A 26,539-nucleotide genomic window follows, 5' to 3' on the forward strand; every position below is an offset into this window, starting at 1 on the left:
TTCGGACAATCTCCAATAGTTTAGCCTGTATAATTTAACTCGGTTATAATTATTCGAGACTTGTGATAGTGAGCTTGGGCTCAAGGTGACAAACAGTCGCCGAACGTAGCCGCGGTTAAGGGATGAACGTTTTGTTTAACAAAGGTATGGTGTAGTAGTATAGCTCTTCTTAAAAAGAAATAGTTGTAGCGGCACTCGACAATAAATATTCCAACGGTTTCTGTCCCGTGGCTCGCCACACGCAGACCCTATTCTCCGGGTAAGATGATTACCAGATGTCGATGCATCTCCACAGTACATACTCAGCTAGCCTGTGGACCCGTTATAAATCTTAAGATTTAGTTAATTAAAGTCCTTCAAAGAGACAAACAGTCCTTGTCCCAACTACGGGAAGATAGGGAAAATCTATTTTTCTCACGAACGATGCTTCTAGCTAGCAACTTTCCCTCAAGGGCGGCTAGCATCCTTCTCTAACCACCAACATGGAAATTGACCAATTAACAGCAACGTCAATTTCCCTCATTTTCCGAACGAAGGCTTTTCTTCACCAATTCGATGATATCATGCCCTTAGACACACCCCATCATAGTTTTTCTCTACAGCTTCGCCGTGACGGAAAGTCATTCTCTCGTGACGTCTCATTAGCGAATTACATAGCGTCTTCACGATTAGTGAATACTCCACGTTTTAACATAGATTCGAACTTAGACTTTGACGAAAACGTGAATTCGCTATCCCGTTGACCGCGGATTCGTTATCGAACCTGAGGGCACCGTCATTAGTGTCTAATCACCGCGGTTACTCGATAACTTTGTAATAATCACGATGTATTAATAAACATTACCTCTATTGTATAATAACAATGGCTAATCCTAGTGAAAGTTCGTTAAACGCCCCTAACCCTGTTCTTAATGTGAACCCGACATATATATATTATGTGTGTATATTTTATATTACAGATGTCATATGTCTTTCTTACATATTTAAACACATAAACATCTGCAGTCTTTTTATTAAAAAATCGTAGGACTACATTTCCATGCCTGTGTCGTTGGCAATCCTAATCGCATAAGGAACATCATGTATTGTTACATTGCTATGAATACGTCGACCTTGTCTACCTATATCTTCAATTAAAGTCTTCTTGTACTCCAGCCATCTGGAATACGTGAAAAAATATTATTATAATTAGAGATTAGCAAATATAAGTTATGTTTTCTTTTAAAATCAATTCTAACGATTCAGCAATACATATATGTAGTATCGTGGACGAAAAGCTTAAGAGATATCGGGCGAACCATGAACAATGTCGCGAGAGCCGAGGCGCCGTCGGGTCCATCAATGTGTCATCGGTCTTTTCAAGTGCATAGTTTCGTAGAAAAGACCTACGTGACCCTGGCCACGAGCGGTTGCGGAGCACGTGCGTGGTGGGGCTAAGAAAATAGACAAAGGGACGCTAAGGGAAAAAGACGAGTTAACGATCAGTGTTAGTCGAGAAACAGAGTTTGCGAGTGGCGTTGCCGAGAGAGTGTTGATTGCATTTTGTGAAAGTCGAGTCGTTATCTAATTATTTAGTTGTGCTGTTTTCTGTACGTTTGGTGTGAATAGTTCAGGTTGAACAACAATCGTCTTTTTCTGTCCGATTAACATCTGTATCATCCATTCCTTGTAAATATATTATATTACGATATTACATATATATATATATATATATATATATATATATATATATATATATATATATATATATGTCGGATTCACATTATAATTAGGGTTAGGTTCGTGAAACGAATCCTCATTTTGATTAGACATTGTTGTTACGCAATAGAGAAGATATTGACTAGTGCAAATATGATTATTACAGAATTTAACAAGTAACCGTGGTAATTAGATACTCGAGATGCTAATAACAATGATCCTAGGTTAAATAAAAAATCCGCGGTCAAAGGGATAACAAAATGCGCTTCCTTCCAAAGTCCAAGTTGTACTCAACTTGCTTATCTATGGTACAAGTATTACTGGACTAACGGTTTGGCTAACGAAGGTATGGTATAATAGTATGGCTCTTCTTAAAAAGAAATAGTTGTAGCGGCACTCTACAATAAACATTCCAACGGTTTCTGTCCCGTGGCTCGCCACACGCAGACTCTATTCTCCGGGTAAGATAATTACCAGATGTCGATGCATCTCCACAGTACATGTTCAGCTAGCCTGTGAACCCGTTACAAATCTTAAGATTTAGTTAACTAAAGTCCTACAAACAGACAAACAGTCCTTGTCCCAACTACGGGAAGATAGGGGAAATCTATTTTTCTCACGAACGATGCTTCCCGCTAGCAACATTCCCTTAGGAGCGGCTAGCACCCTTCTTTAACCACCAACATGGAAATTGACCAATTAACAGCAACGTTAATTTCCCTCACTTTCCGAACGAAGGTTTTCCTTAACGAATCTGATGATCTCGTGTCCTTAGACACACCCTATAATAGTTTTCCTTTGCACCATCATCGTGACGGAAAGTCATTCTCTCGTGAGGTCTCATTAGCGAATTACATAGCGTCTTCACGATCAGTGAATACTCTACGTTCTAACAAAGAATTAGTTTAATAATACTTGTATCGTAGGCAACTAAGTCGAGTCCGACTTAGATTTTGAAAAGAAGTACATTTGTTATCCCGTTGACCGCAGATTCGTTATCGAACCTAAGACCATTGTCATTAGTGTCTAATCACCGTGGTTACTTGCCAATTCTATAATATCCACGCTTGTACTAATAATCGTATTTGTACTAGTAAACATCTTCTCTATTGCATAACAACAATGTCTAATCCAAATGAAGATTCGTTACACGCCCCTAATCCTAATTATAATGTGAACCCGACGTATATATGTAAGAGATGAAAGGACATCGGGGCCTTTCTTTTGGAATTTTTGGAAAGACCCCCAATACTTTAGTCTAGACCTTTTATTATAGCGGTACTTGAATAATAAAACTTAGAAGTAGTTGCTTATGATTTAATCCGATTATGTGTGCCCGAGAATTATGACAATAGGCTTGGGCTCGAAGTGACATAACCGGTCGCTGAACGTAGCCACGGTCACGGGATGGACGTTTTTACCTAACAAAGATATGGAATAATTGCATAGCTCTCCTTAAAAGTATAGTTGACCCGAGAGGTACAGAGAGGTACGGAGAAGAGTATATAAGTGCAGCTCGACTTGGACAGAAGAAGTCAGTGGAGTTCTACTTGTGGACGAGTAAGTTGAGTTACAATTGAATTGCGAACCAGTGAGAAAGCACATTTGCTACCTCGTTGACCGCGGATTCGTTATTGAGCCTAAGATCATTGCCATTCGCATCTCGAGTGTCTAATTACCACGATTACTTGTCAAATTCTGTAATAATCATATTTGTACTAGTAATTATCTTCTCTATTGCATAACAACAATGTCTAATCCAAAGAAAGATTCGTTACACGCCCCTAACCCTAATGATAACTATATATATATATATATATGTATATGTATGTATGTGTGTGTGTGTATTAGAAATTTACAAACTATTAAATTGAAAAGTATTTCGTGAAACTATATGCCTTCGTTTTTGTGTTAAGAGAAATCAGGTTATCAGTCAAATATTTAAAGTTAATTAAAAAACAAAGCTTCGTATGAAAAAAATTGTATTCTGCGTTTCTTTACTTAATTTATTATGTTCTTTTAATTATATTACCAGTTACAGGATATCCTATATGTATTAAATTGATACATATGAAACGACGTTTCTTTGAAGATTGAATTTGACGCGCCAATATTATTCGTTAAATATTGTCCTATCGTTAATGAAGGATCAACCATATTAAAGAAGAAGAAATTTACTGTAACACACATATACCTTAATATTAAGGATATATATAATAAAAATATGAAACTTCATTGTGACTTTAATATAGTATATATGTATAATCAGAACACTTATGTAATTCTTTTTATCAATTTAAATTTGAAACAGGTTTTTTTTATTCACAAATACATTAGAATCAATTCTCGCATTGAAAATCTTGAGTAAGCTTCTTTGGCGTGGCGCAGTGACATAATTAATTATTTATAATAAATTTATTTCTAGCTGAATCTAGTGCTTAGGTCTAAATGATAGTGTTTTCTTAGCCTGCGAATCTGGTCCGACGTATTAAGTAATTTAGTAATTAGGGGGTTTCGATGGTTGCTAACTCTTATGATACATCTATTACTACATTTTGTTATTTCTACTTTGACCGTGGTTATCTTGAGATCGCGATGTATTGCTTCGTTGGTAACATACCAGGGTGCATCTATTATAGATCTTAGAGTTTTCGATTGGAAGCGTTGAAGTATTTCAATGTTGGAATTACTTGCCGTTACCCATAGTTGGATAGAGCGTAATTTTCCTCTGCGTGCTTACGTTGCAACGTCGGCCAATGAGCCAGCAGAATTTTTTAAGTTTAGCCTTGAGTTGCTTCGATTTGTCTATGATGTCCTTTCCATGTCATTCTCCTGTCCAGAGTCATGCCCAGATATCTGACTGAATCCTTGTTAGGAATTGTTATATTGTTAATGGTCACCTGAGGCCAGGTTTGTTTTCGCAGCCTGAAGGTTACACGCGTGGGTCTAAACGCGTGGTTGTCGTTAATTTTGAAGCCCCATTTGTGGAACCACTTTTCAATAGAGTCGAGACATCGCTGGAGAGTGGATGATGCGATTATCGGGTCTGCGTGAGATGCTAATAGTGCTGTGTCGTCAGCAAATGTCGCTATGGTTATCTCTGTTAAAGTTGGTAAATCGGCAGTGTAGATGGAGAGCCAACGCCCATGCCGCGCTGAGTGCACTCGTTCCCGCTATCCATGATGAGTGCTAATAATAATAGTAAGTTATTAATTTGTTCTGATTGTTTCTCGATTAATTTTTCGAGTCTAGAGAAGTAATCCGTGTTTTGTGAACTGGGAACACTATTTTGAGAATGGTCCCTGTAGCTATTCGGATTATTTTGATTTCCCTGTACTGCTTGGGCATAGGAGATTGAAGGAGTTGAGAATTTTTGAGGATTTGGTTAGTTATTTCCTTGACTCTGAGTTTAGGATATTTATATTTGTACAAGGTCTTGTAGGCTGAGCAACCCTTATAGTTCGCAGGATGCTCTCTGTGAGAGAGGATGCACTTCGCAGGGGTTTTTGGAGATTTAGTACACTGATCAGTGGGGTGAATATCTGCACATTTAACGCAGCGGAAATTATGGTTGCAATATTTCTGCGTGTGACCGTACCTTTAGCACCTTTTACATTTCACTATCTCTTTTTTTATAAAAGGAGGTTCGAATTTTACTGCTGAGTTCATTAGTCGGTTGATGTTGTAAATTTGTTTATTGTTTGGCTTTTGTTTTAAGTCAATGAAGAATAAGGATAGCGGGTTTTTCGAGATTTTATGCCTTATGTTGCTAATGTTTGTTACTTCATGGCCATGTTTTAGGAGTTCGAATTTCACTTTGTCTAAGTTAGCAGAGTGGTGGATGTTGCGCAGTACCACACGAAAAGGTCTTTCTTGTTTGAGTTGATATGTGTGGAAGTTTGCGTTCAAGGTTTTTAGTAACTTTATTAGTTTTCTATAGGAGTCTGGGTTAGTCGGCAGAATTTTTAGCTTGGTTATTATTTATTTTTAGTTTGTAATCCTCTTTGTTGCTATCTTTCTCAATGAACTTTATCATTGTTTGAATGTCGATGACATCATCAATAAAGATAAGTGGGGGAGGGGGATTTTTTGTGTATGTCGGTTAGTTAGTGTTGCAGCTACATCCATGGAGTCGTTTGTGGATTCTAATATTGCGAATCTATTGTAAGTGGTTACACAGCTTTTTGACGATTCGTTCTGGCTAGTGTTTGCGTTTATTTTAACTGTTTCTAGCTTACGCTTTTTTATTTTGTTAGTGTCGTTTGAAAGGAGCGATATATTGTTCTTTTGCCACGGAGGGGGTAGAGCAGTGTAGTTATAGTTTTGCTCAAGAGAGCCTGATCGAGATACTTAGGCCATCTTCGAGCTAGTTAATTCAATTTAAAATAACCAGTCGAGAGGCTATGATTCGGGTCAGAGATTAGGAGCGTTGGATTTTAGAAACACTTGGTTTATGTCTGTTCCGATTCACTTTCGACGGATGGGCGTCACGTGTTGTATTGTGTACTTTACAGGGTACTAAACACACGTCTGCGCTCTTCGGCACTCAACAACAAACTGATTTGAAAAAGGTTTTTTTTTATTTATTTAATTTAAGTTTTACAATTTGTCCAGTAGGACATTTGGTAAAATATGATAGCTTAGTGGTATAATATTATAACATGTGGATGGTAACCTCCAGCGGGGTTCCATCTTCCAAGTTGTTTATTTTATTTCTATTGTGAGGTCTGCGGGATGCTTCTTCTTCAGTCTTCTTTCTATTATGGTTTCATTCGTTTCAGCAACCATCTTGGAATTTTTAAATCTTTTCGTAAATCTTCATTTCTGACGTGCCATGGGGCGTTAACTATTGCCCTTAAAATTTTTGCTTGCTCTGTTTCTATTTTACTTATATGACTCATTGCTGCCGTCCCCCATAGTGGGACTCCGTATGTCCAGATTGGTTTGATTATTGTTTTGTATATATTTAGTTCATTCATTATACTTAATTTAGATTTTCTATTGGTTAATCAGTACATCTGCTTCCTTTTTTCACGTATTCTGTTTATTATTAATTTTATTTGATGCTTCCATGTAAGGTGTATATCTAAATGCTAGATATTGCCTAGATATTGCTATTGCCTAGACTTGCTTTGTTTGTGCTATGCGGGCGCCGTTCAGTTGGATATCTGGTGTTTTTCCTTTTCTAAGTGTAAATGTTATGTGATTGCACTTACTGGTGTTCGCTTGTATTTGTTTCTTTTGCAGCCCCTATTCTATTTTTGTAATGTGTTCTTGTAGTAGTGCGGCAGTCGTTTCTGGATTTGCGTGCCTCACTAGTATGGCCGTATTGTCCGCGAACGTTAGTATTTTGCTGTTGACAGTTGTTGGTATGTCTGCCGTATATAGTCTGTATAGTATTGGTCTTAGGACGCTTCCTTGCGGTACTCCTGCCTTGATATCCTTAATTTCAGAATATGCATCATTTATTTTTACTACAAAGGTTCTATTGTTTAAGTAAGATTTGAGTAGTTTGTAGATTTGTTCTGGAAATTGCTTTTTGAATGTTTGAAGAAGTTTTTCGTGGTTAACTTTATCAAATGCTTTTTCAATGTCCATAAAGATTGCCGTGCAATATTGTTTTGTTTCCAGCGCCTGTAAGATTTCATTGACGAGTCTGTGCATTTGTTCTATTGTGGAATGTTTATTCCTGAATCCAAATTGATGGTCCAGTATTAGCTTTTCCTTTTCTATTGTTGGTTTTAGGCGGTTATATATTATTTTTTCTAGTAATTTGGAGAACGCAGATAGTAATGATATTGGCCTGTAGGATGCAGTTAGATGTGGGATTTTGTTTGGTTTGGGTAACATTACGATCTGTGCTATTTTCCATAGTGCAGGAAAGTACTGTATTCTTAGAATTGCGTTAAATATTATCGTTGTTGGTCTTATTGACTTTGGGGGAAGGTTCTTGAAGATTTTTCCATTGATCAAGTCAAATCCTGGTGCTTTACTTGTCTTTGTTGTCTTGATTACGTTTGTGACTTCTTGCGCTGTTGTGCTGAGTATGGTGCAGCGTTTATCAGTTGTGTTGTTGGTATTTTCCACTTCTTCATTTGTTTGCCATCTGGAAATGCTGTTATTAATTTCGTACGGTGAAAATATATTTTGTAGGTGCTTCGAAAATTCTTCTGCCTGCTCTTCGTTGCTTCTGGCCCATGCGTTGCCCATTTTTCTGATTGCTGGGATTGATTTTATTGTTTTCTTAACTTTGTTAGTGACTTTCCATAGTGTGTAGTTGGTATTCTCATGCGCGGATAGTGATTCGATGAATTTTGAGAATTCGTTATTATGATGTTCCCGTATTTTATTCTTTAATTCCTTTGTAAGTTTATTTAGGTTTTTCTTGTTTTCTCGTATTCTCTGTTTTTGCCATTTTGCTTTCGTTTTTCTTTTTTCCCTGATTTTATCTAGGATGTCCTGTGAAATAATTTTTAATTGCCTGCTATTTGATTCATGGGTGGTGGATGCCCACACAGTTTCTTGTATTATTTCTGTCATAGTTGCTACTGCCTGCTCAATGTGTTCAGGTGTTTTCAATGGGATATTGCAGTTGATTTTGTTTTCGATTAGCTCTTTAAAAGTTTGCCAATTGGTGGTTTTATTGCAAAGCGACTCTGATTTGTTATAAAGTAGTGGTTTGCTTGTATATTCTAATATAATTGGTGTATGGTCGGAGTTAAGCTCAAGGCTGGTTGTTATTTTTAATTTGCTTACGTTTAGTCCTTTTGTTACTGCAAAATCCAACAGGTCGGGTGTTTTATCGAGGTCTGTCGGCCAGTACGTTGGTTTTTCTGTAGATAGTACGTTGAATTTACTGCTTCTAATGTATTTCTCTAATGTTCTACCTCTTAGCGTGTTAATTCTCGAACCCCATAATGTGTGCTTTGCATTAAAGTCTCCTGCTGCTATATATTTGTCGCCTAAGGATTGGAAGTCATCCCATTTTTTAAGTGTCATTTTGTGTCTCGGAGGTACATATACTGCTGATATCTGGAAGTAATTGTCATTGGTTTGTATTGTGACAGTGGTTGCTTGTAAGTGTTCTTGATTTGTTTGACTGTGTAGGTGATGCATGATGTCATTTTTTATTATTACTGCAGTTCCTCCATGTGCTTTACCTGAGGGGTGTTTGGTGTCGTAGATGATGTAGTACGGTATTTTCATGTAACTTTTTAGAGTGAAATGTGTTTCTGAGACAAGTAATATATCAATATTATTTTTATACAAAAATGTTTTAGTTTCGTGGGCTCGACGTTGCAAGCTACTGGAGTTCCAGGCTGCTATTTTCAACATGTCCATCTGTATTTTTTAATTAGCAAGTTTGTTGAGAAATGTTAGGTTGGTATGATTACTAGTTACTACAAGCTAAGTTGATACGACTTCTAACGACGCTCTTTTGTCTTAGAAGTCGACCACGTGTTAATTGACCAAGTGTATTCTGTGAGTTAAGAGGTGTTGTACGAGGCGGAGAAATATATGGAGTAAATCGAATCTGTGTGAATCGATTAATTATCAACCCCAAACCCACATCAATTAACAAGTTTGGGAGTAGTTGTAACATGACTGTTGTTTGTTGTACTTGTTGCCTTAGTACTGTGTTTAGCTCACTTGTGTTTACCATTTTTCCTAGTATCTCCGTACTTTTAATGGATTGTTTGAGCATTTGTTTGATTTCTGTATCGTCTTCGATTTTGTTGCTTTGATTTTGATTGATTGTAAGCGTTGCTTGTCTAATGTTTTGGGTTACTTACGCATAGCTTCGATTACCTTGGGGATCTATGTTTCTGTTTATAGCTTTTGGTTCATATTGTGCTTTCAATGTTGTTTCATTATCCGTTATACTTTGTTGTGGTTGGTAGTTATCGATTGATCTATTGCGAAGTGGAGGAAACAGTTTACATTGTAATTGTTTCCTGATTTCACATCCTTTATAGCTGGCTGGGTGGTTCCCGTTACAATGATAACATCTAACTTCTTTCATTTTTCTTGTATATGGGCAGTGTATTGTTAAGTGATTTTTTGCACATTTAATACATGCCGGGCTTCTGTTACAATAATTTTTTGTGTGATCGTATTGTTGGCACCGCATGCGTTGTGGTATATCTTTTTTGTAGCGTGATGGTTTCACTGTTACTATTGTGTTTAGAATTTTTTTGATTTCATAGATTTCCTTGTTATTGGTTCTGGGTTCAACTTCTATTAAGAATAATGGTAATGGTTGCTTCGTATCGTATCTTGTCATATTGTTTATTGCTCTTGTTTGATGGCCAATTTTTGCTAATTCGTCACTTAATTTTTTTGTGTTAATGTTTGGATGTAATCCTCTTATAATTATTTTGTAACTCCTTTCCGTTTTGAGCTGGAACGTGTGGTATATAGCATTTTTTTCCTTTAATTCTTTTATCACTTTCCTATAATTTTCTGGGGTGTTTGTTTGAATTTTTATTTGTTCTAATTTTGTTTGTTTTATTGTGTAATTTTCCTCCCCAACTATATTGTTTAGTCGATCAATAAGCGGGTCTATTATCTGGGCCTCAACAAATATTGGCGGTGGTTTTGTAATGTGTGTTGATTGAGTTGTGGTTTTTCTTGTTGGGTCATCGTCTATTTCTTCCGTTAGTGAGCTGAAGGAGTTCCTAATGATAATTCTTGCAGCCATCGCTGCTTTTCTGTATCTAGATTTCCTGCGGCACTTGTGCCTGGAACTATTTTACGTTTTTGGCTAGTCTTTGCTAGCTTCCAGTTTTCGTTCTGGTAACATCTTTCGTTATCGTGGTTGCACTCCTCCTGTCTCCACTGCTCTTTCATTTTTTCTGTAGCCATATCGTTTTGATTGTTGTTATTTTGCTGCTGTTGCTTTAAGCCTGGTAAATCTACCGAACCGTTTATATAATACTTTTCTCTTTTGGTTGCAATCTTGATTGTTGGTATCTGCTGCTGCATTGTTTGACTTCCCCTCACTAGCACTATTCGTAACACTTCTCTGAATCACTTCACTGGAGCGCACGATTGTTTACACGCGTCTGTTCGCCTCGGTTGCCCGAGCCCGAATGATTTGAAAAAGGTGCCATAAGATTTATAGAAATATAAATTTAGCATTTGGGTAAGGTTAAAGACATTCCCAATTTCACTTTAGCAATATTTTAATGCATAAATTATTCTAAAGGAATGTATGACTGAAGAAATTAGAACAATTAAAATACCAAACATCAAAATAGTCGTTGAAAAAATATATTGAGTGATATGGAAATTACTTTAATTAGATATACGATATTTGGATGGTACTACGTGCAATTAAAGTTCCACTGCGTAAAACAATATCTGATACGTATTTAAAACTTCAGAATTAACAAAGCTATACTTATTTCCAAAATTTTTGATGTAGGAAATAAATATAAAGGAATACAACATAGAAGATATCTTATAATCCTGATAAAAAAACGAATAAACAAAGTATATAATAATAAGTAGACAGTAAATTTTTATGCAAATTTATATTTTTAAGAATGCAATTTGAAGAAGTTAGAAGAAGTAGCATCTATAAATTTTTCTTAAACGAATAAAAATCTGCATTTAATAACAAGAAATGACATACCTGCGATTCGTTACAAATTTTTCAAATAATTGCCCCTCAGTAGGAAATTTGGAATCCAAGAACAACTTTACGCGTTCCCAAATATTTGCACGATTATGAATTCTCAACCAATACCGTGGAACCAAAAAACATCTTACGGATGAAGTAGCTACTATTCTTCGATTAACCATATTTTCTCCTAATTCATAGGTAACAATTTTATTATAGAAATAATTTTTGTTAAAAAAATTCTTAGACAAGTAAATTTAACAAAATATTACCTAAGCCGAAACACGCACCCCTGTTAAACGTACAAATTTGCATAAATATTGTACGTACGTCAGTCGGATAACGTTGTTGAGAGGTTGATGAAGGTTCTCTCATTAACATTTCTGCTACATCCGTAATTTTTTGCCATTCATTGATCTGTAGATTTATATGTTGTCAAAATCAATGTCCAACTTACAAATTTTCTATTTACAGTCAGTCGCGGTACTTACATATCAATAAAATTACTAAATTTCTAAAAAGAAATTAAAAAATTAAAACAAAATTTATAAAAATTTTGAGATAAAATTACGTTAGAAATGACAAAACCATAAATTTTTCCAATGCTAATATATTTTACTTCTAGTATTTTATATCTTTTCACTTTCTTTTTCTTAATAAAGAAGATGAAAGTAGTTAAAGTACGTTATATTTAAAGAACGTACGAATATAGATTTTTGTAACTGACTGTACTTACATTCAACTTCCTTGCCTGCATTCTTTGTCTTAAATAATATGAAGATGTAATAATATTTGCCGGTGTCGTACTTACGACGTCTAATAATGTAGTTGTAATGACGCTTGAACGTTCAAAATCCATTCTCCTATCAGTTGCTTTCGATGATAGTAAGAGCTGTGCATAATCTATGAAATCTCGACTTCCGTTGATAGCATCGTCTATGCCATTTGCCTTTAGAATTAGGTGAAAATACAATTATAGTATGAAATACATTCGGTATTATTGTATATATATTATTACATTATACAGAAGTCCGATTTTAATCTATAGATGCGAAGTACTGATAAATTATCTACTATAAGAAAAGAATGTTTTGACAGGAATTAAATCTTTAATAGTCTTCTTATAGTAGGCTGTAGAACTAAAATACAAGTAAATAAAATAAGAATAAAATAAAAAATACAAAATTTAGTCCTATTCCCCGTATATTACAAATTACATTTATCACTATTATTAGGTATCATAAGTATATAAAACATACTTTGGTAGTTTCATATTCGTATTCCAATTCGTTCATCTTTGTAGCCATTTCTAAGCTCTTTAATAATCTGGGTTCCTTCTTTGCATTATCCTTTTCAGGATCGTATAATTCGTATTCAGTTCCATAAACAGAATGTGTTTTACGAACAATCATGTGTTCTATCAGACGACATTCACCTTCTAATAGGAAATGGACATGATTCACCATTCCTTTACCATCACCTAACAAAACCTTAAATAATTATTTTGTCATTCCATTTACACTTATTCCGCTTCAATAGTATTAGTATAGTATTCAATAGTATTTGGCCTCGTTTTAATCAGAAAAATATCACTAGTACGATAATGAAATCTTTATTACGGAAGAACTGGTAATACAAAACTTCGTTGTGTTAGCATCGTCCCATCGCGAGCACTTATGAAGTATTTAGTTACTAATGTAATATAACAAATGTAAGAATACGTAATTTTCGTTTTTCTGTGATATTAATATTATGAGTATTATTTTATGCAATGTAATTTTATACCTCATCAGGTTGAAAATCCTTTAATTTACTGAGAATACAACATTCTCGTATTGTTTCTTCGTCCCAACATTTAAAATAATTGAAATGTATTAACGCATCCTGCAATATGTCCCACTCTTTTTTTAAAGAAGACCGCAAAACGTCATCGAATTCCAAGCGAGGAATGCGGATCAAATCTACTGCGGCTATAAGCAAAACAAGATTATGTTTCTTACATATAATATTTTTGTATATTTTGCATATTTTTACAATCTCAGTTACTCTGCTATAAAGCAATATATCTGCGTTACTTTTAGTAACACGAGAAAACGCTTAAAGAACGATTTGTTTGACTCAAGAGGACAGCTTATTATAATGCGAAACATTCTTTCTTCATGGTCACATTTTTCGAGATTTAAATATTTTCGTAACTTACTTTTTAATGAAACCTTATATATTTCCGTATATCAGTTGTTAAAAACTGGCGATAAATTTTCACTGATTACAGCAGTACACCCACTATATATCGCTTAAAGTTAGAGGTTTATCAAATTTAGCTCCTTAATCTTCGTACAAACTCTAACTTTATCTAACTTTAAGGGGAATAGACTGAAATACTACGCCACATACGCGCTATTGTTCGTGCAGGAAGGATAGCCTGCTACGAAAGGAGGAGAAATTGCTATTTTTGGGTGTCAACGTGACGCAGTTAGAAAACGCTGTGGCTACGGAAACAGACAGTAGAGGAGAGGGGCGCATAAAGGCATAGTGACTACCTCATTCTCGAGCAAATAGTTATCGACGAATTAGCAACTTTAGTCTCATCCATCAAAATCAAAGTTCATTGTCCGCTACCTAACTATCTGCAGTTGTACAAGACTTCCTCGTTGACCCGTACGGCATATTTTTGTCTCGATTATTGAAGGTTATCCTTTTCCGTCGCACAAAATGGTTGTTACATGTTCATCAATCCGAATCCAGCAAAATTGTTAGACTCGCGATTTCTCCTATTTTCACTGTGTTGGGCACACCGCCAGAGAATTTAGGTCTTTGACGTTTTTAAAAGTCGCGTTCGCTTCCCAGTTCACCTAACACTTATAGATACGTTTTTTATACCCTATATAACAATCTATATATTTTCTATATATAATATATATTATATAATACTAATCTTAAATTAAGTATTTTAGGATACAAATACTTTGACACTTTTGTATAGAAAATGAAAAAACGTATCGAATAATATATCAAAAGGTATAAGATTCAATTTTGAAAAGTTACGGAAACATCTAAATCTCGAAAAATATAATCATAAAAGAAATATTTCGTGTTATAATATTTGTCTCTTGGAAGCAAGCAATTCATTCCTTAAACATTTCTTCGTATCATCAAAAGCGACGAGATATTGCTTTGTAACAAAATTACTGAGATGTATAATGTGAATCTGTTTTATTTTGTTTATGCTTTATATTTTCACAGATTCAACTGAAGAAGCAGAACTTGAAGAGAAATCCATTTTACCTATTAAAAATTATAACTTTGGATATTTTATATATTTTTGTACATTATATGTGAGGTGGTAAGTCGTGATAGGTGCAGAAGGAACACTTGGGTATTGTTAGCAATATATATTTATTAACATATACCGTATATGTACACTTTACGTAGAACTCGCGATTACTATTAGCGGTTCGTGGGATTACAAGTTCGAATGATGATTGCTTAAGATGTCGAGAAACTCGGATCAATTATTTCTGCTAACTACCAACTAGCAACTCGGACTGACGTCCAACGACTGATTTTCCGTCACGATGATGCTGCAGAGGAAAACTATGATGGGGTGTGTCTAAGGATACGAGATCATAAGATTCGTCGAGGAAAGCCTTCGTTCAGAAAGTAAGGGAAATGGACGTTGCTGTTAATTGGTTAATTTCTATGTTGGTGGTTGAGGAAGGATGCTAACCGCCCTTGAGAGAAAGTTGCTAGCGGGAAGCATCGTGAGAAAAGCAGATTTCTCGTATCTTCCCGTAGTAGGTGATAGACTTAGGGACTGGTGAGACAAAAGCTATTTGTCCGTTCGAAAAACCTGTTGAGGTAAATGTTAGATTGGTGTGATCACTAGTTCCTACATGTACCTAGAGTTGGTACGGTTACTAACGACGCTCTTTCGTTTGCGCGTCCGCCACGTGTTAATTATCAGAGAGTATCCGGTGTGTTGTAATGGCTGTACATGGTGGTGAAATACAGAATATATATATACAAAATTAAATCTGTGTGGATCAATTAAATATCGAACCTCAAAACGTATTCAATAACAGGTTATGAACCCAGGACGGCGAACTGTGCTATTAAAGATATTTATTTGTCGAGTTCTGTTTCTGTGAATATCCGAGAAAAGGCCACACCATGGCCTATCAGGACAAGATGAGCGATGTGGACAAGGACATGAATCCAATTCTCAATAAGGATAACTGTATGAGTACTAGAAGACGATGACGGAAGCTTCTATGGTTTTCCTGGGTTGCTGGGATGCGGTGGATTCAGGATTGACTGCAGCAGAAAGGATGAGACCTGAGTACGTCAAACTGGATAGCAAGGCGCGTGCATTTTCCGGCACGTTCGCCCCGAGTATCTCACGGACATCAGCGGTCTGAAAACGGCGAAGGAGTGCTGGAAAGCACTGGAAGAGATCCATGGGAGATCCACATCGATGTACATTGCCTTGTGCCTGCGGGAACTGGGCACTATCGAGAAGACGCCCAGCATGGATATTTCTGTGCACTGTGGGAAAATCCAAGTTCTGTGTGACAAGTTGTCTAAAGTCGGTATTAAATTTGAAGATCACATTGTGGAATCTTTCATTTTGGCTGGACTTGTGACAGATCCAGATTATTCAACGTAGCCAATGCCCTAGCCGCGCTGAGTGCACCCGTTCCCGCCAGATCACGAAAGTTAAGCAGCGCCGGGCACGGATAGTACTTGGATGGGTGTCGCCTGGGAACTCTGTGTGGCGTTGGCGAAGCGCGCTGGGCCCGCCACACCCCCCGGTGGGGTTCGGGCTTAGGCGCTGGCGGCTCAGAGCCTCGGGGCCGCCAGCAGTCCGGTAGGGGAACCGGGCTGCCTAGCACGGCAGCTCCGGCGACGAGGCGCGGTGTGACAATGGCCACACACCGTTCCATCAGCGGTGGTATTAGGCGCGGGGCGTTGCGACGCTCACACCGGTTCCCGGGCCTCTCTCGATCGCAGCAGGGATGGTCATCGTGGAGATTTTAGTTGGTTGGAGTCCGACACTACCACGCCGCTTTCCCCAGAAGCGGCCTGACGTCCGTGCGGATTTCCTCCACGTAAATATAAAAAAAAAGATTATTCAACGTATGTCAGAATAACAAAGATTGATAAGGACCTGACCTCGAGAGCGGTGAAGGCCGACCTTCTAAGCGAAGAAAGAAGAATTGATGCGGTTGCGGAGTCGTCCGAGCAAGGTAGCGCGTTAGGGACTAGAAGACAATGGAAACCCAGGCCATACTAAAACAAAGATGGCGCGAAGCCGAAGAGCAGAGACACAAATGATCAAAAGATGAAAAGGGAATTGAGCCAATTGATATTGAGGTCCAAAGTAATGGTGAAAATAATGAGGGACAAGTTGATTTTTTCATGGATAATTTAATTAATGAAAATAATCAGAAGGTTCAGGAAGAGGCTGTAAGTGTACCGATTGTGCCTAGAAGGTCAGCAAGACTACATAAGCTAAAGAGTTGTAACAGTTGCGCTCATGTTGCAACGGTTTGTAAAACTCAAAGTTTGTATGTGTCAATTAATATGTACGAAGCCCTGAGGGGACCCGATGCTCAAAAGTGGACAGAGGCAATGTTGAAGGAGTTGGACAATCTCGTGAATAAAGATGTGTGGGATATAGTGCAAAGACCATTGAATAAAAATATCATTGACTGTAAGTGGGCCCTTGCCGGCAAAAGGGATTCTGATAGATATAAGGCTAGGCTTGTAGCTCAGAGGTTTTGGCAAAGACCTGGGATAGACTATTCGAAGACCTTCAGCCCAATTGAAACGTAGGATCCTGAAAATTTTACTTGCTCTGTGTACTGAGGATGAGTGAAGCTATGAACACATTGATGTAGAGTGTGCATACCTCAACAGTCCTTTGGATGAGGACATATACATGGAGCAAGCTGAATTTTTTTAAATACCAGGAAAGGACAGGACTCAATATGTATGTAAGCTTAAGAAGAGCCTGTATGGACTGAAGCAAGCTGGAAGAATGTGGTTCAAACATATTAATAGTATTCTGAAGGGTATGAATCTGAAACCATGTCTGAGTGATCCATGTGTGTATGTGAATGTATCCAAAGATGTAATTGTCGTGGTGTATATGGATGACATTCTTGAATTTGGAACAAAGACTGCGATCGGTATGCTCAATGCTAGTATTAAGGAAAAACTAAATGTTAGGATGCTGGGTACTGATACTCAATTCTCGTCCATCCATTTGAGTAAGCCAAACAGCACTACTGTTGTGTTTGACCAATCTGTGCAAATAAGCTAAATGCTGGATCTGTTTGATATTACTAATGAGACTGGAGTGTCAACACCACTAGGTAAGGAGTATGAAGCTGGTTTTGATGTTGAGTGTGATGAACCTTTTGACAATGAGTTGTATGAACAGAGTGTATGCCGCTACTGTAAGCCGTTCTGATGTCGCATGTGCAGTAGGTAAGCTAAGTCAGTCATTTTTATAGTTTTTAATGATTTTGATTAAATTCCTAGTTGCGTTATTTAGTTTGCGTTTGTCGTCAGGTGTTCTATGACTCTGTCATACTATTCTAAATGTACGTTTTCTGCAATTTATTCTAATATATGATGGGAGCATTCATGTTTATTGATACAACTCTTAGTAGGTGTGGAAGAGCGGATAGCGTTCATTATGCTGGTGTTTAAGTATTCCGTGGCTGTTTCAATATCTTCATTTGTTTTTTGGGAAATTAAGGCTGATGTTGAATGATTAAAGACATCTCTAAAGAGCTGCCAGTTGTTGAGTTGGTTATGAATAAAGCCATTAGGTGGATTTTCGATAATTGTTGTGCTAATTGTTGCAATAACGGGGGAATGACTTGAAGAGAGTTCCGCCGAGGAGTTGATTTGGACATATTTTGGCGAAATATTTTTAGTTATAAAGAAGTCAAGTAAATCAGGTATTTTGTTAGTGTCAGTGGACCAGTATGTGGGTTCATATGTGGTGAGGTAGTTGAGTCTGTTGGTGTTCATGCTATTCAAGAGATTTTTGCCTCTTACTGTGATAAGTCTGCTGCCCCATTGGGTATGTTTGGCGTTACAGGTTCCTCCAGCTATGAATCTATTGCCCAGAGCATCAAGGAAGTTATCAAAGTCTTCTTTAAGAATGGAGTGTCTAGGATACTGCTCAGTGTCAATATACTGCTGAGGTGGAAATTGTACCATGACAATCTTTTATCGCTACATTTGTAGTTTGGAGGTAATCTTTCTGGAACGATGGAAGCTCATAATGCTTAATGCTGGTTTTGATGATAATTCCGGTGCCGCCGTGGGCCTTTCCACTGATATGTTGGGTATAGTAGAAGTTATAACCATGTATTTTCTGATAGTTTTTGTCGGTGAAGTGGGTTTCAGATACGAGCATTACGTCGATTTGCTGTTGTTTTAGGAAGAGTTCTAGTTCGTATTTGTGTTGAGCTAGACCGTTGGCATTCCAAAGAGCTATGCGTATTGGTTTTATTTTGCGTCAGGGCCTATTAATTTATCCATGATGAGTGTTAATAATGATAATAAGTTATTAATTTGTTCTGATTGTTTCTCGATTAATTTTTCGAGTCTAGAGAAGTTATCCGTGTTTTGTGAACTGAGAACACTATTTTGAAAATGGTCCCTGTAGCTATTCGGATTGTTTTGATTTCCTTGTACTGCTTGGGCATAGGAGATTAAAGTAGTAGTGAATTTAGGAGGACTGGGTATTTGATTGGTTGTCTCTTTGGCTCTGAGTTCAGTATATTTATTTATATGTAAGGTTTTGTAGGCTGAGCAGCCTTTGTAGTTAGCAGGATGGTCACCTTGACAGTGGATGCACTTCGCTGGGGTTTCCGGTGATTTAGTGCACTCGCCAGTGGGGTGTGTACCTGTACATTTAACGCAGCGGAAGGCATGGTTGCAGTATTTCTGCGTGTGATCGTACCTTTGGCACCTTTTACATTGCACTATCTCTTTTTTAACAAGCGGTAGTTCAAATTTCATTATTGAGATCATTAGACAATTGATGTTGTAAATTTCCTTATTGTTAGGCTTTTGTTTTATGCCCATAAAAAATAAAGACAACGGGTCTTTCCAGATTCTATGCCTTATGTTACCGTCCGGTCAGCACCCGTTCTCAGCCGCCTGGGTGGCATTCGGTCACTCCAGCCGTTCTCCAAAATATATAATAAGTACGAGCAAAGCCTTCTCCCACTCCAACGAATAAAAGAATATAAATGCTCCCTTCAAAATCATCCAGTCAGTCTGAAAAATTCTTAACTAACCAAAGTATCAAAAGTGTATCATCGCGAACCGAAAATAATACTGTACAAATTGAGTAAAAATAAAAAGAACTCGATCTCCTGTTCGGAAATTAACAAGTTTCTTATTTTTATCTTAATTTTACGCTACAATTACTTCGTGGCCGTGTTTTAAGAGTTCGAATTTCAATTCATCTAAGTTTGCTGAGTGGTGGATGTTGCGTAGAACCACTCGGAAAGGTCTTTCTTGTTTGAGTTTGATATGTGTGGAAGTTGGCATTCATGGTCTTTAGTAGTTTTGTGAGCCTTCTATATGCGTCTGGGTTTGTCGGCAGGATTTTGACTTTGTTGTTGATTATCTTTAAGTTAGTCCTCTTTGCAGATATATTTCTGTATGGACTTAATCATTGTTTGTATGTTGATGACATCATCAACAAATATCATTCAAATATCAAATCAACAAATTGTTGGTGGGTCTGCAACTTCCATGGGATCGTTTAAGGATTCCAATATTACGTATCTGTTGTATGTGGTTACTTGGTTTGGTAACTGTTCGTTCTGGTTGGCGTTTGTGTTTATTTTAGCTGATTCTATTTTACGCTTTTTAGAGTGTTTGGTGTCACTAGTACGGGGGGATCTATTGCACTTTTGCCACGGAGGAGGTAGCGCCAAGCAATTGTGGATTTGCTCAGGAGAGCCTGGTCGTAATACCTGGGCCATCATCGAGCTAGTTAATTCAAGTTGAATAACTAGTCGAGAGGCTATGAGGCTATGATTCGGGTAGAGGTTAGGAGCGTAGGAATTTTTCTCTAAAAAGATAGGAAACACTTGGCTGTGTTCACTTTCGACGGATGGGCGTCATGTGTTGTTTTACGAACTTCACAGAGCACTAGACACACGTCTGCACGCTTCGGCACTCAACAGCGAACTGACAATCGACTTGTGAAGCAGAATTTGTAGCAATGCAGGAGATAACAAGGGGACTGTGTGGAGAGTCTGTTAAGGGAGTTAGGTCAATTGTCATATTGTCCCCGCCTATGCAAAATTTTCTATGACAATATTGGAGCTATTTCATGGTCCAAGGATGAGGTTGTAACGTCAATTCACATCAGAGACCAGGCCACACACCGCGAGCAAGATGGCACCCAGATGTGTGCACATCCTTGGCGCGTACCCTCAATAGTCAAAGTACCGGGGGTCTTGGAATTTTCATAGTTAAGGTCCTTCAGACCAAGCTAATACCTCTTGTCTTAGGTTTCCTTTTACGTTTATTGTTTATTACGGGTTAATACGGAAAGTTTATTTTTCCTCACGTCTGGTATGTTCCGTTAGCAACTTTCTCACGAGGACGGCCAACCCTTCCTGGTCCGTCTTATTATCCAATCGGAAACGGTGTCTACTGCCCTCACTTTCTTAACCAAAATTTTCATCAACAAATCGGATAGTTCCGTGTCCTTAGACACACCCACCCCTAACTTTCCTCAGACACAGTATCGTCAGTAAAACTCACTTATTCTGTATCCTTAGAATAGTCAACATACCTTTACCGGTCTCTACCCTTATAACAATCGCGTACGTAACGTATCATTGTAACTAAGTTTTACATAACGTGGTTGGAGTGAATTGTGATTTACATTAATTCAGTGCGTATTCCAGTTTGATTGCTGAATTTGTAATAAAGTTCAATTAAAAGAAAATTAATAGTTGCGTTACGACTCAACTATTTTTATTTTATCACCCAACCCTCAAGTTTACGTGACAAGGTAGTCGCTGAGAATTCTAAACATGTTCAAATCCGTTACTTCTATGTTAAGAATTGCGTGTCAGAGGGTATTTTAGATTATGTTTATGTACCAAATTCTGAGAATGTTGCAGATATTCTTACCAAAGGTTTAAACAGGATTAAGACTTTAAGATTAAGATTTTACCACAGCTATAGGGCTTGTAGAAACTATCAAAGGGGAGTGTTGAGATAAATGTTAGGTTGGTATGATCACTAGTTCCTACATGCAGAGTTGGTACGATTATTAACGACGCTCTTTTGTCAATTATCAGAAAGTATCTGGCGTGTTGTAATGGCTGTACATGATGATGAAATACAGAGTATACAAAACTAAATCTGTGTGAATCAATTAAATATCGAACCTCAACACCTATTTAATAACAAAAGCTTAGCTAAATAAATCCTAAGATTTATAGCGGGTCCTTAGGCTAGCTGAAAATATACTGTGAGGATGTATTATGGACATCTGGCAATCATTTTATCCGAAGAATAGGGTCTTTGTGTAGCGAGCCACGGGACAGAAACCGTTGGGAAGTTTATTGTCGAGTGTTGCTACATATGCATTCCATACATCCTTGCATCCTTAAATGTTGCACGAATTCATAATAATTCACAATCTAATAATAATATTAACTTGACTTGATATTAAAACTTAACGATACAAGATTATTTTCAATATTATATGGTAGATAAATTTATAATAAAATACAAGCAATAAATATGTAGTTCTGCTGTACATACATACTTTTTGTAAATACTGCTGCTGATCTTGGTATTTCATGCAACAATGCGACTTCACCGAATATATCGCCAGAACTCAGGATGCCCATATCAACCTCTTCCGATTCACCTAAGCACAAATAAAATTTATAACGTTTCCTTACGCTTTTATAACACAACTACTTCTGCTCAGAAAATTTAAGAAATCCTTGTGCAAGTCAAAATAAGGCGGCAATAAAGAATAGAGATATTGTATTTAAAACTTCGTTTGTTAGTTTATGTAGTTATTTGTAACTTTACAAAACAAAGTAAATTTGTAACATATTGCAGGGCGACTATAAATACGATATAGATTTCTTTTGCTTTACATAATTCGAAAAGTTTTGTTTTTGTCTGTAATTTATATTTACGGAGAATTTGAAGACTTATATAAAGGAAAATTTATTTTACGTACCAGTCCAGCGATCAACAACTATTTTCGATACACCGACTTCTCCGCTTATAATGAAGTAAAGATTTTCAGCTTCGCGACCTTGTCGCACAATTACGCGATCAGGTCGTAAATATTGATAAAAGCATACCCCCGCTAAAATTTCTCTCAAATGTTCGGGATATTTTTTGAACACGCGAAACTTTTTAAATAATTCATATATATATTTTCTGTCGTCCGATGATCGGTCTTCTGGCCTCGTTAATAAATAAGAACGATCCTTAAATATAAAGTGTAACTTTTATCTAAATTATTTCGATGAATTATGATTAACAACAATTTGTAGTTTTATTGTATTTCATATTATAAATAAACTACGGATGTTTATACAAATTCATATTTCCAAAGAATAGAACTGAGAAAGCAGAAGTTAAACAGAGATTTGTTTCCTGCACTATTTATAGATTGTTAGAGAATGAATAAGAGATAAGTGTACTTAAAATTTTCTTAAATCCTTTGTAAAACGAGTAGTCGAAAAAGTGGACAAGCGTTATATATTACATACAAATGTTATCAGTTTACAACTGTACATTTGAACAAAGTGCTCGTATTTTTATAACACAAACTATAGACTAAAATAACGGTAAAAACATTATTAAATATTTATTACTAGATATTATTACGTATATAATATTCGGTATATTATTTACATGGAATATATTGCTAAAATATTTTGCATATCTGTGTTATGACTTAATTCACAAAAATTACTTTACCTCCCATTTTAATAGTAAAAATACGCATAAACAATATGTTTTCAGAAACCCTCGAAATTCTAAGAAAAAGAAAAATAAATGGTAAAACAATCTCTTTTCCTTGTTATATAGTTTAGGAATCAATAATTTGGTACTTGAAGCTTACTATTTTATATGCATAAACATCCGCAGTCTAGTTACATATATACATATAAATGAAAAGAAATGTTGAACCTCTAGAGTAAGAGCTTTCTTTTCGTGTTTTTTTTCTTGTGCCTTCCGAATATTAATTGTAATATCGTCACTGACTTCTTCAACTACAGACTTCTCGGTTAACCATTCGATATATTCCAAGACCAATCTCACTGCAGCTCGGAAAAGATAGATCCCCTTTAACCTATTGACCTAAACAGTTATTATCATTACTATTATCGTATTATTTTAATATTATGTTTTAACATTATTATTAATATTATTTTCAGTGATCATATCGTTGGTTTAACGGAAAAATAACATCTCGAAAATTGTTAATTTTGAGATATCTGTGAAAATTGATTCCACATTATTTTGTACCTGACTGTAAAATGTAAACATATTGTAACTATGCACTGTATTTACTAGGACAGAATTGAGATAATTATTCAATAAAATTATACTTTTTAAGACACTGTTTTAATTCACAAAATCTGTTTACATCATTTTTGCTAATAAAAAATAGCTGCAAAGAATATTTTGTCACAAATCCGAAAAATTTGGAAAACAATAAAAATAAATAGTAAAACAACATTTCTTTTGGTTATACAAAAATTAAGTTACCTGCAACGTTATTATTTACAATTCATTCAGAAATTTTCTAACGATGTAAATTTATTAATATAAATTTAATTAAGTTTGCTTTTTTCTAAATTAGATATTAAATTGATATCTAAATTTAAATTATTTAATTATTCATTATACAAATAGATAATAACTTTCTAGCTCAGCTCAATTTCCTGAGAATTTTACTTTCCTAGATATATTCTTTTTTTGATAATATGACAATGTATAATATTATACCTACATATGTACAATAGTTTAATTATTACATATTTTTATTCTCTATGGTGTTTTATAGTACTTTATAATCGTATTTTTTATACTTACAACTAATTCTTTTTCTTATCATTTACAACTACAAATATAGTTATACTACAAATATAGAATGATGTTCATATAGTAAAATTATTATTTAAGAACTTTTTTATAAATATATATAGCTATATCTGAATATATACTTATATGATCATGTATTAGATTGTCCCAAAAATTTCTTTCATTTTATAAGGAAATATTATTATTATTTCCATCTATTATTTCCTTTCGGGACAACCTAATATACACTAATTTGAAACAATAAAACATTTGGTATTTTTGTATGGAGCTTGTAGCATGTAGTGTGTTTTTAGTTGTCTACACTTTTTTTATTTTCGCTGTATATACTTTGTCTTTTATATAAAGTTATTAAAGTATTTTGTAATTAATTCAAAAATATTTTATCAAACTAGAAACAATCTTTCTTCCAAATTTTAAATATGGTAGTTATTCGTTTAAGGATTATTATCAGCATTTCTTTTCATCTTCTCCTACAATTAATAATTACAGGATATGAGGAAATTAAGTGGCATGACCATGACCTCGTGATTCTATATCTCTGAATTGCTAGAGATTTGTTTAAAAAAATTGCCGTACTATTGACCTAGATTTTGAAATTCAAAGTTAAACTTTTTTTGCTCCAATTGTATTCTACTCAAACGAAAAACAATTGGTTCAAGAAACATTATAATAAATTGTTTTTTAAACAAAATATCAGAAACAATGAATCTATCTTTGACCGGTTTTTGGAAGGAATATCTCGATACTTCCCTATATGAAATAACGAGATGAATCGGCCAACGCATAAAGAAATGCGATTCTATTTTAAAAAAAAACATAGTCGACCAACTGCGAACATACCAATAACATTAAGTCGTGCTCTCTTCGACGCCATTCAACTTCTCTTTGAAAGGTCCTTTTTTGTACAATAAGTAATTTCATGAAATCATGAAGTTAGTTGCTTCATTCTATTTAAGGTAGACTATCTCACGTGCTAAGAAATATTATAATTTCCTGTTTTCTCATTAATATCATGTTATTTATTTTGTGCCTGACTGTAAAATGTAAACATATCGTAAATCATGTCAATGGAAAAGCCAATGGAACTTTACAAAACATCATTTTTCGAAAAAATAGTTGAGTTGCAATCCATGGTTCGTTTGACAAATTTGGTCCTCGTGATGCAAGTAAACGAAGCAAGTAAAAAAATTTTGATCTTGAATTTCATCTTTTTTTAACAAATCTCCACCAGTCCAGAGATGTAGAATCACTCCGTGGCAGTCATGTCACTTGCCTTCTTCATCTCTATGTATGAAGTATATGTATACATAGTTGAATCTGGGGCTGCCAAACCGATCCGAAGTTAAACCACTAACGAAGTACAGGGTATAGGTTAAACTGCTATGCTTATACCTAAATCACGTCCCGGAATCCGGTAACTTTTGGTTTCGCCTCTCGTCAAAGTTTTTTCGACCCGTCCCAATCACAGATACTCAGGTATCTGCATACCACTATTTGAACGGTATGTAGAGTAATACAGTATATATGTACCTGTATATCATGTCAGTGATATTGTATTTTTTTAGTTGCTAAAAAATATTGATATTCACAGGATATTTTAAGTACAAACATTTTAAAAATATATGAATTATTTATTGAATTCAACTGAATTTATTTCTCAATATAGAATATATTTCTATAAAATCAACAAATATAATAATAATATTAACGAAAACTTCCAATTTTATTTAAATATGTATCTTTCACCGAAAATTAGAAGAAACTAATTCATTAATACAATTGCACAGAATGTACTTACTCTTTTTGGAATTAATGATCTTCTTGCTAGTATTTCAATAAATGATTCACGAAGTGAAACTCTTCTACTGTATAAACGCATCTTTCGTTTTCTTGATTAACCAATTGTAATATTAATTTAATATAAATTAAAGTCACTTTATAATTTTATAAACATAATTTAATTTTGTTCAATACTGAATGGGTATGCGATGTGACTTGACGTTTTTTCACAACATGTGTGTTGTTTTATCGATAAAATTATACAGAGTGTCTTGTAAACGTGCGACTACTGTATAG

At 35.6% G+C, this 26,539-nt stretch overlaps 1 protein-coding gene and 1 pseudogene across 1 annotated transcript; one reads left to right on the top strand and one right to left on the bottom strand.

The window, feature by feature from the left end:
• Positions 1 to 931: 931 nt before the first annotated feature.
• On the bottom strand, positions 932 to 26,539 carry LOC117215683. Its single transcript, XM_033462088.1, has 10 exons — positions 26,262 to 26,539; positions 23,546 to 23,716; positions 22,581 to 22,836; positions 22,152 to 22,256; positions 13,109 to 13,293; positions 12,583 to 12,813; positions 12,135 to 12,272; positions 11,596 to 11,740; positions 11,336 to 11,513; positions 932 to 1,159 (listed from the first exon to the last, which is right to left on the bottom strand). The coding sequence occupies exons 1-10, from the start codon at positions 26,340 to 26,342 to the stop codon at positions 1,030 to 1,032; spliced, it is 1,620 nt and encodes a 539-aa protein (XP_033317979.1). The 5' UTR covers positions 26,343 to 26,539; the 3' UTR covers positions 932 to 1,029.
• On the top strand, positions 15,989 to 16,106 carry LOC117215696 (annotated as a pseudogene).

This window comes from Bombus bifarius, unplaced genomic scaffold (assembly GCF_011952205.1).
Source record: "Bombus bifarius isolate JDL3187 unplaced genomic scaffold, Bbif_JDL3187 scf7180000009770, whole genome shotgun sequence".
Classification (NCBI taxonomy): Eukaryota; Metazoa; Arthropoda; class Insecta; order Hymenoptera; family Apidae; genus Bombus; species Bombus bifarius.

What these genes read in the sequence shown, in the direction of transcription:
- LOC117215683 (XM_033462088.1), bottom strand. Translation starts at nt 26,342, where the DNA reads ATGCGTTTATACAGTAGAAGAGTTTCACTTCGTGAATCATTTATTGAA. An exon ending in ACGAATATGAAACTACCAAA is followed by an intron (nt 12,273 to 12,582) that starts GTATGTTTTATA and finishes CTAATTCTAAAG; the next exon opens with GCAAATGGCATAGACGATGC. An exon ending in CAACTACATTATTAGACGTC is followed by an intron (nt 11,741 to 12,134) that starts GTAAGTACGACA and finishes ATAAATCTACAG; the next exon opens with ATCAATGAATGGCAAAAAAT.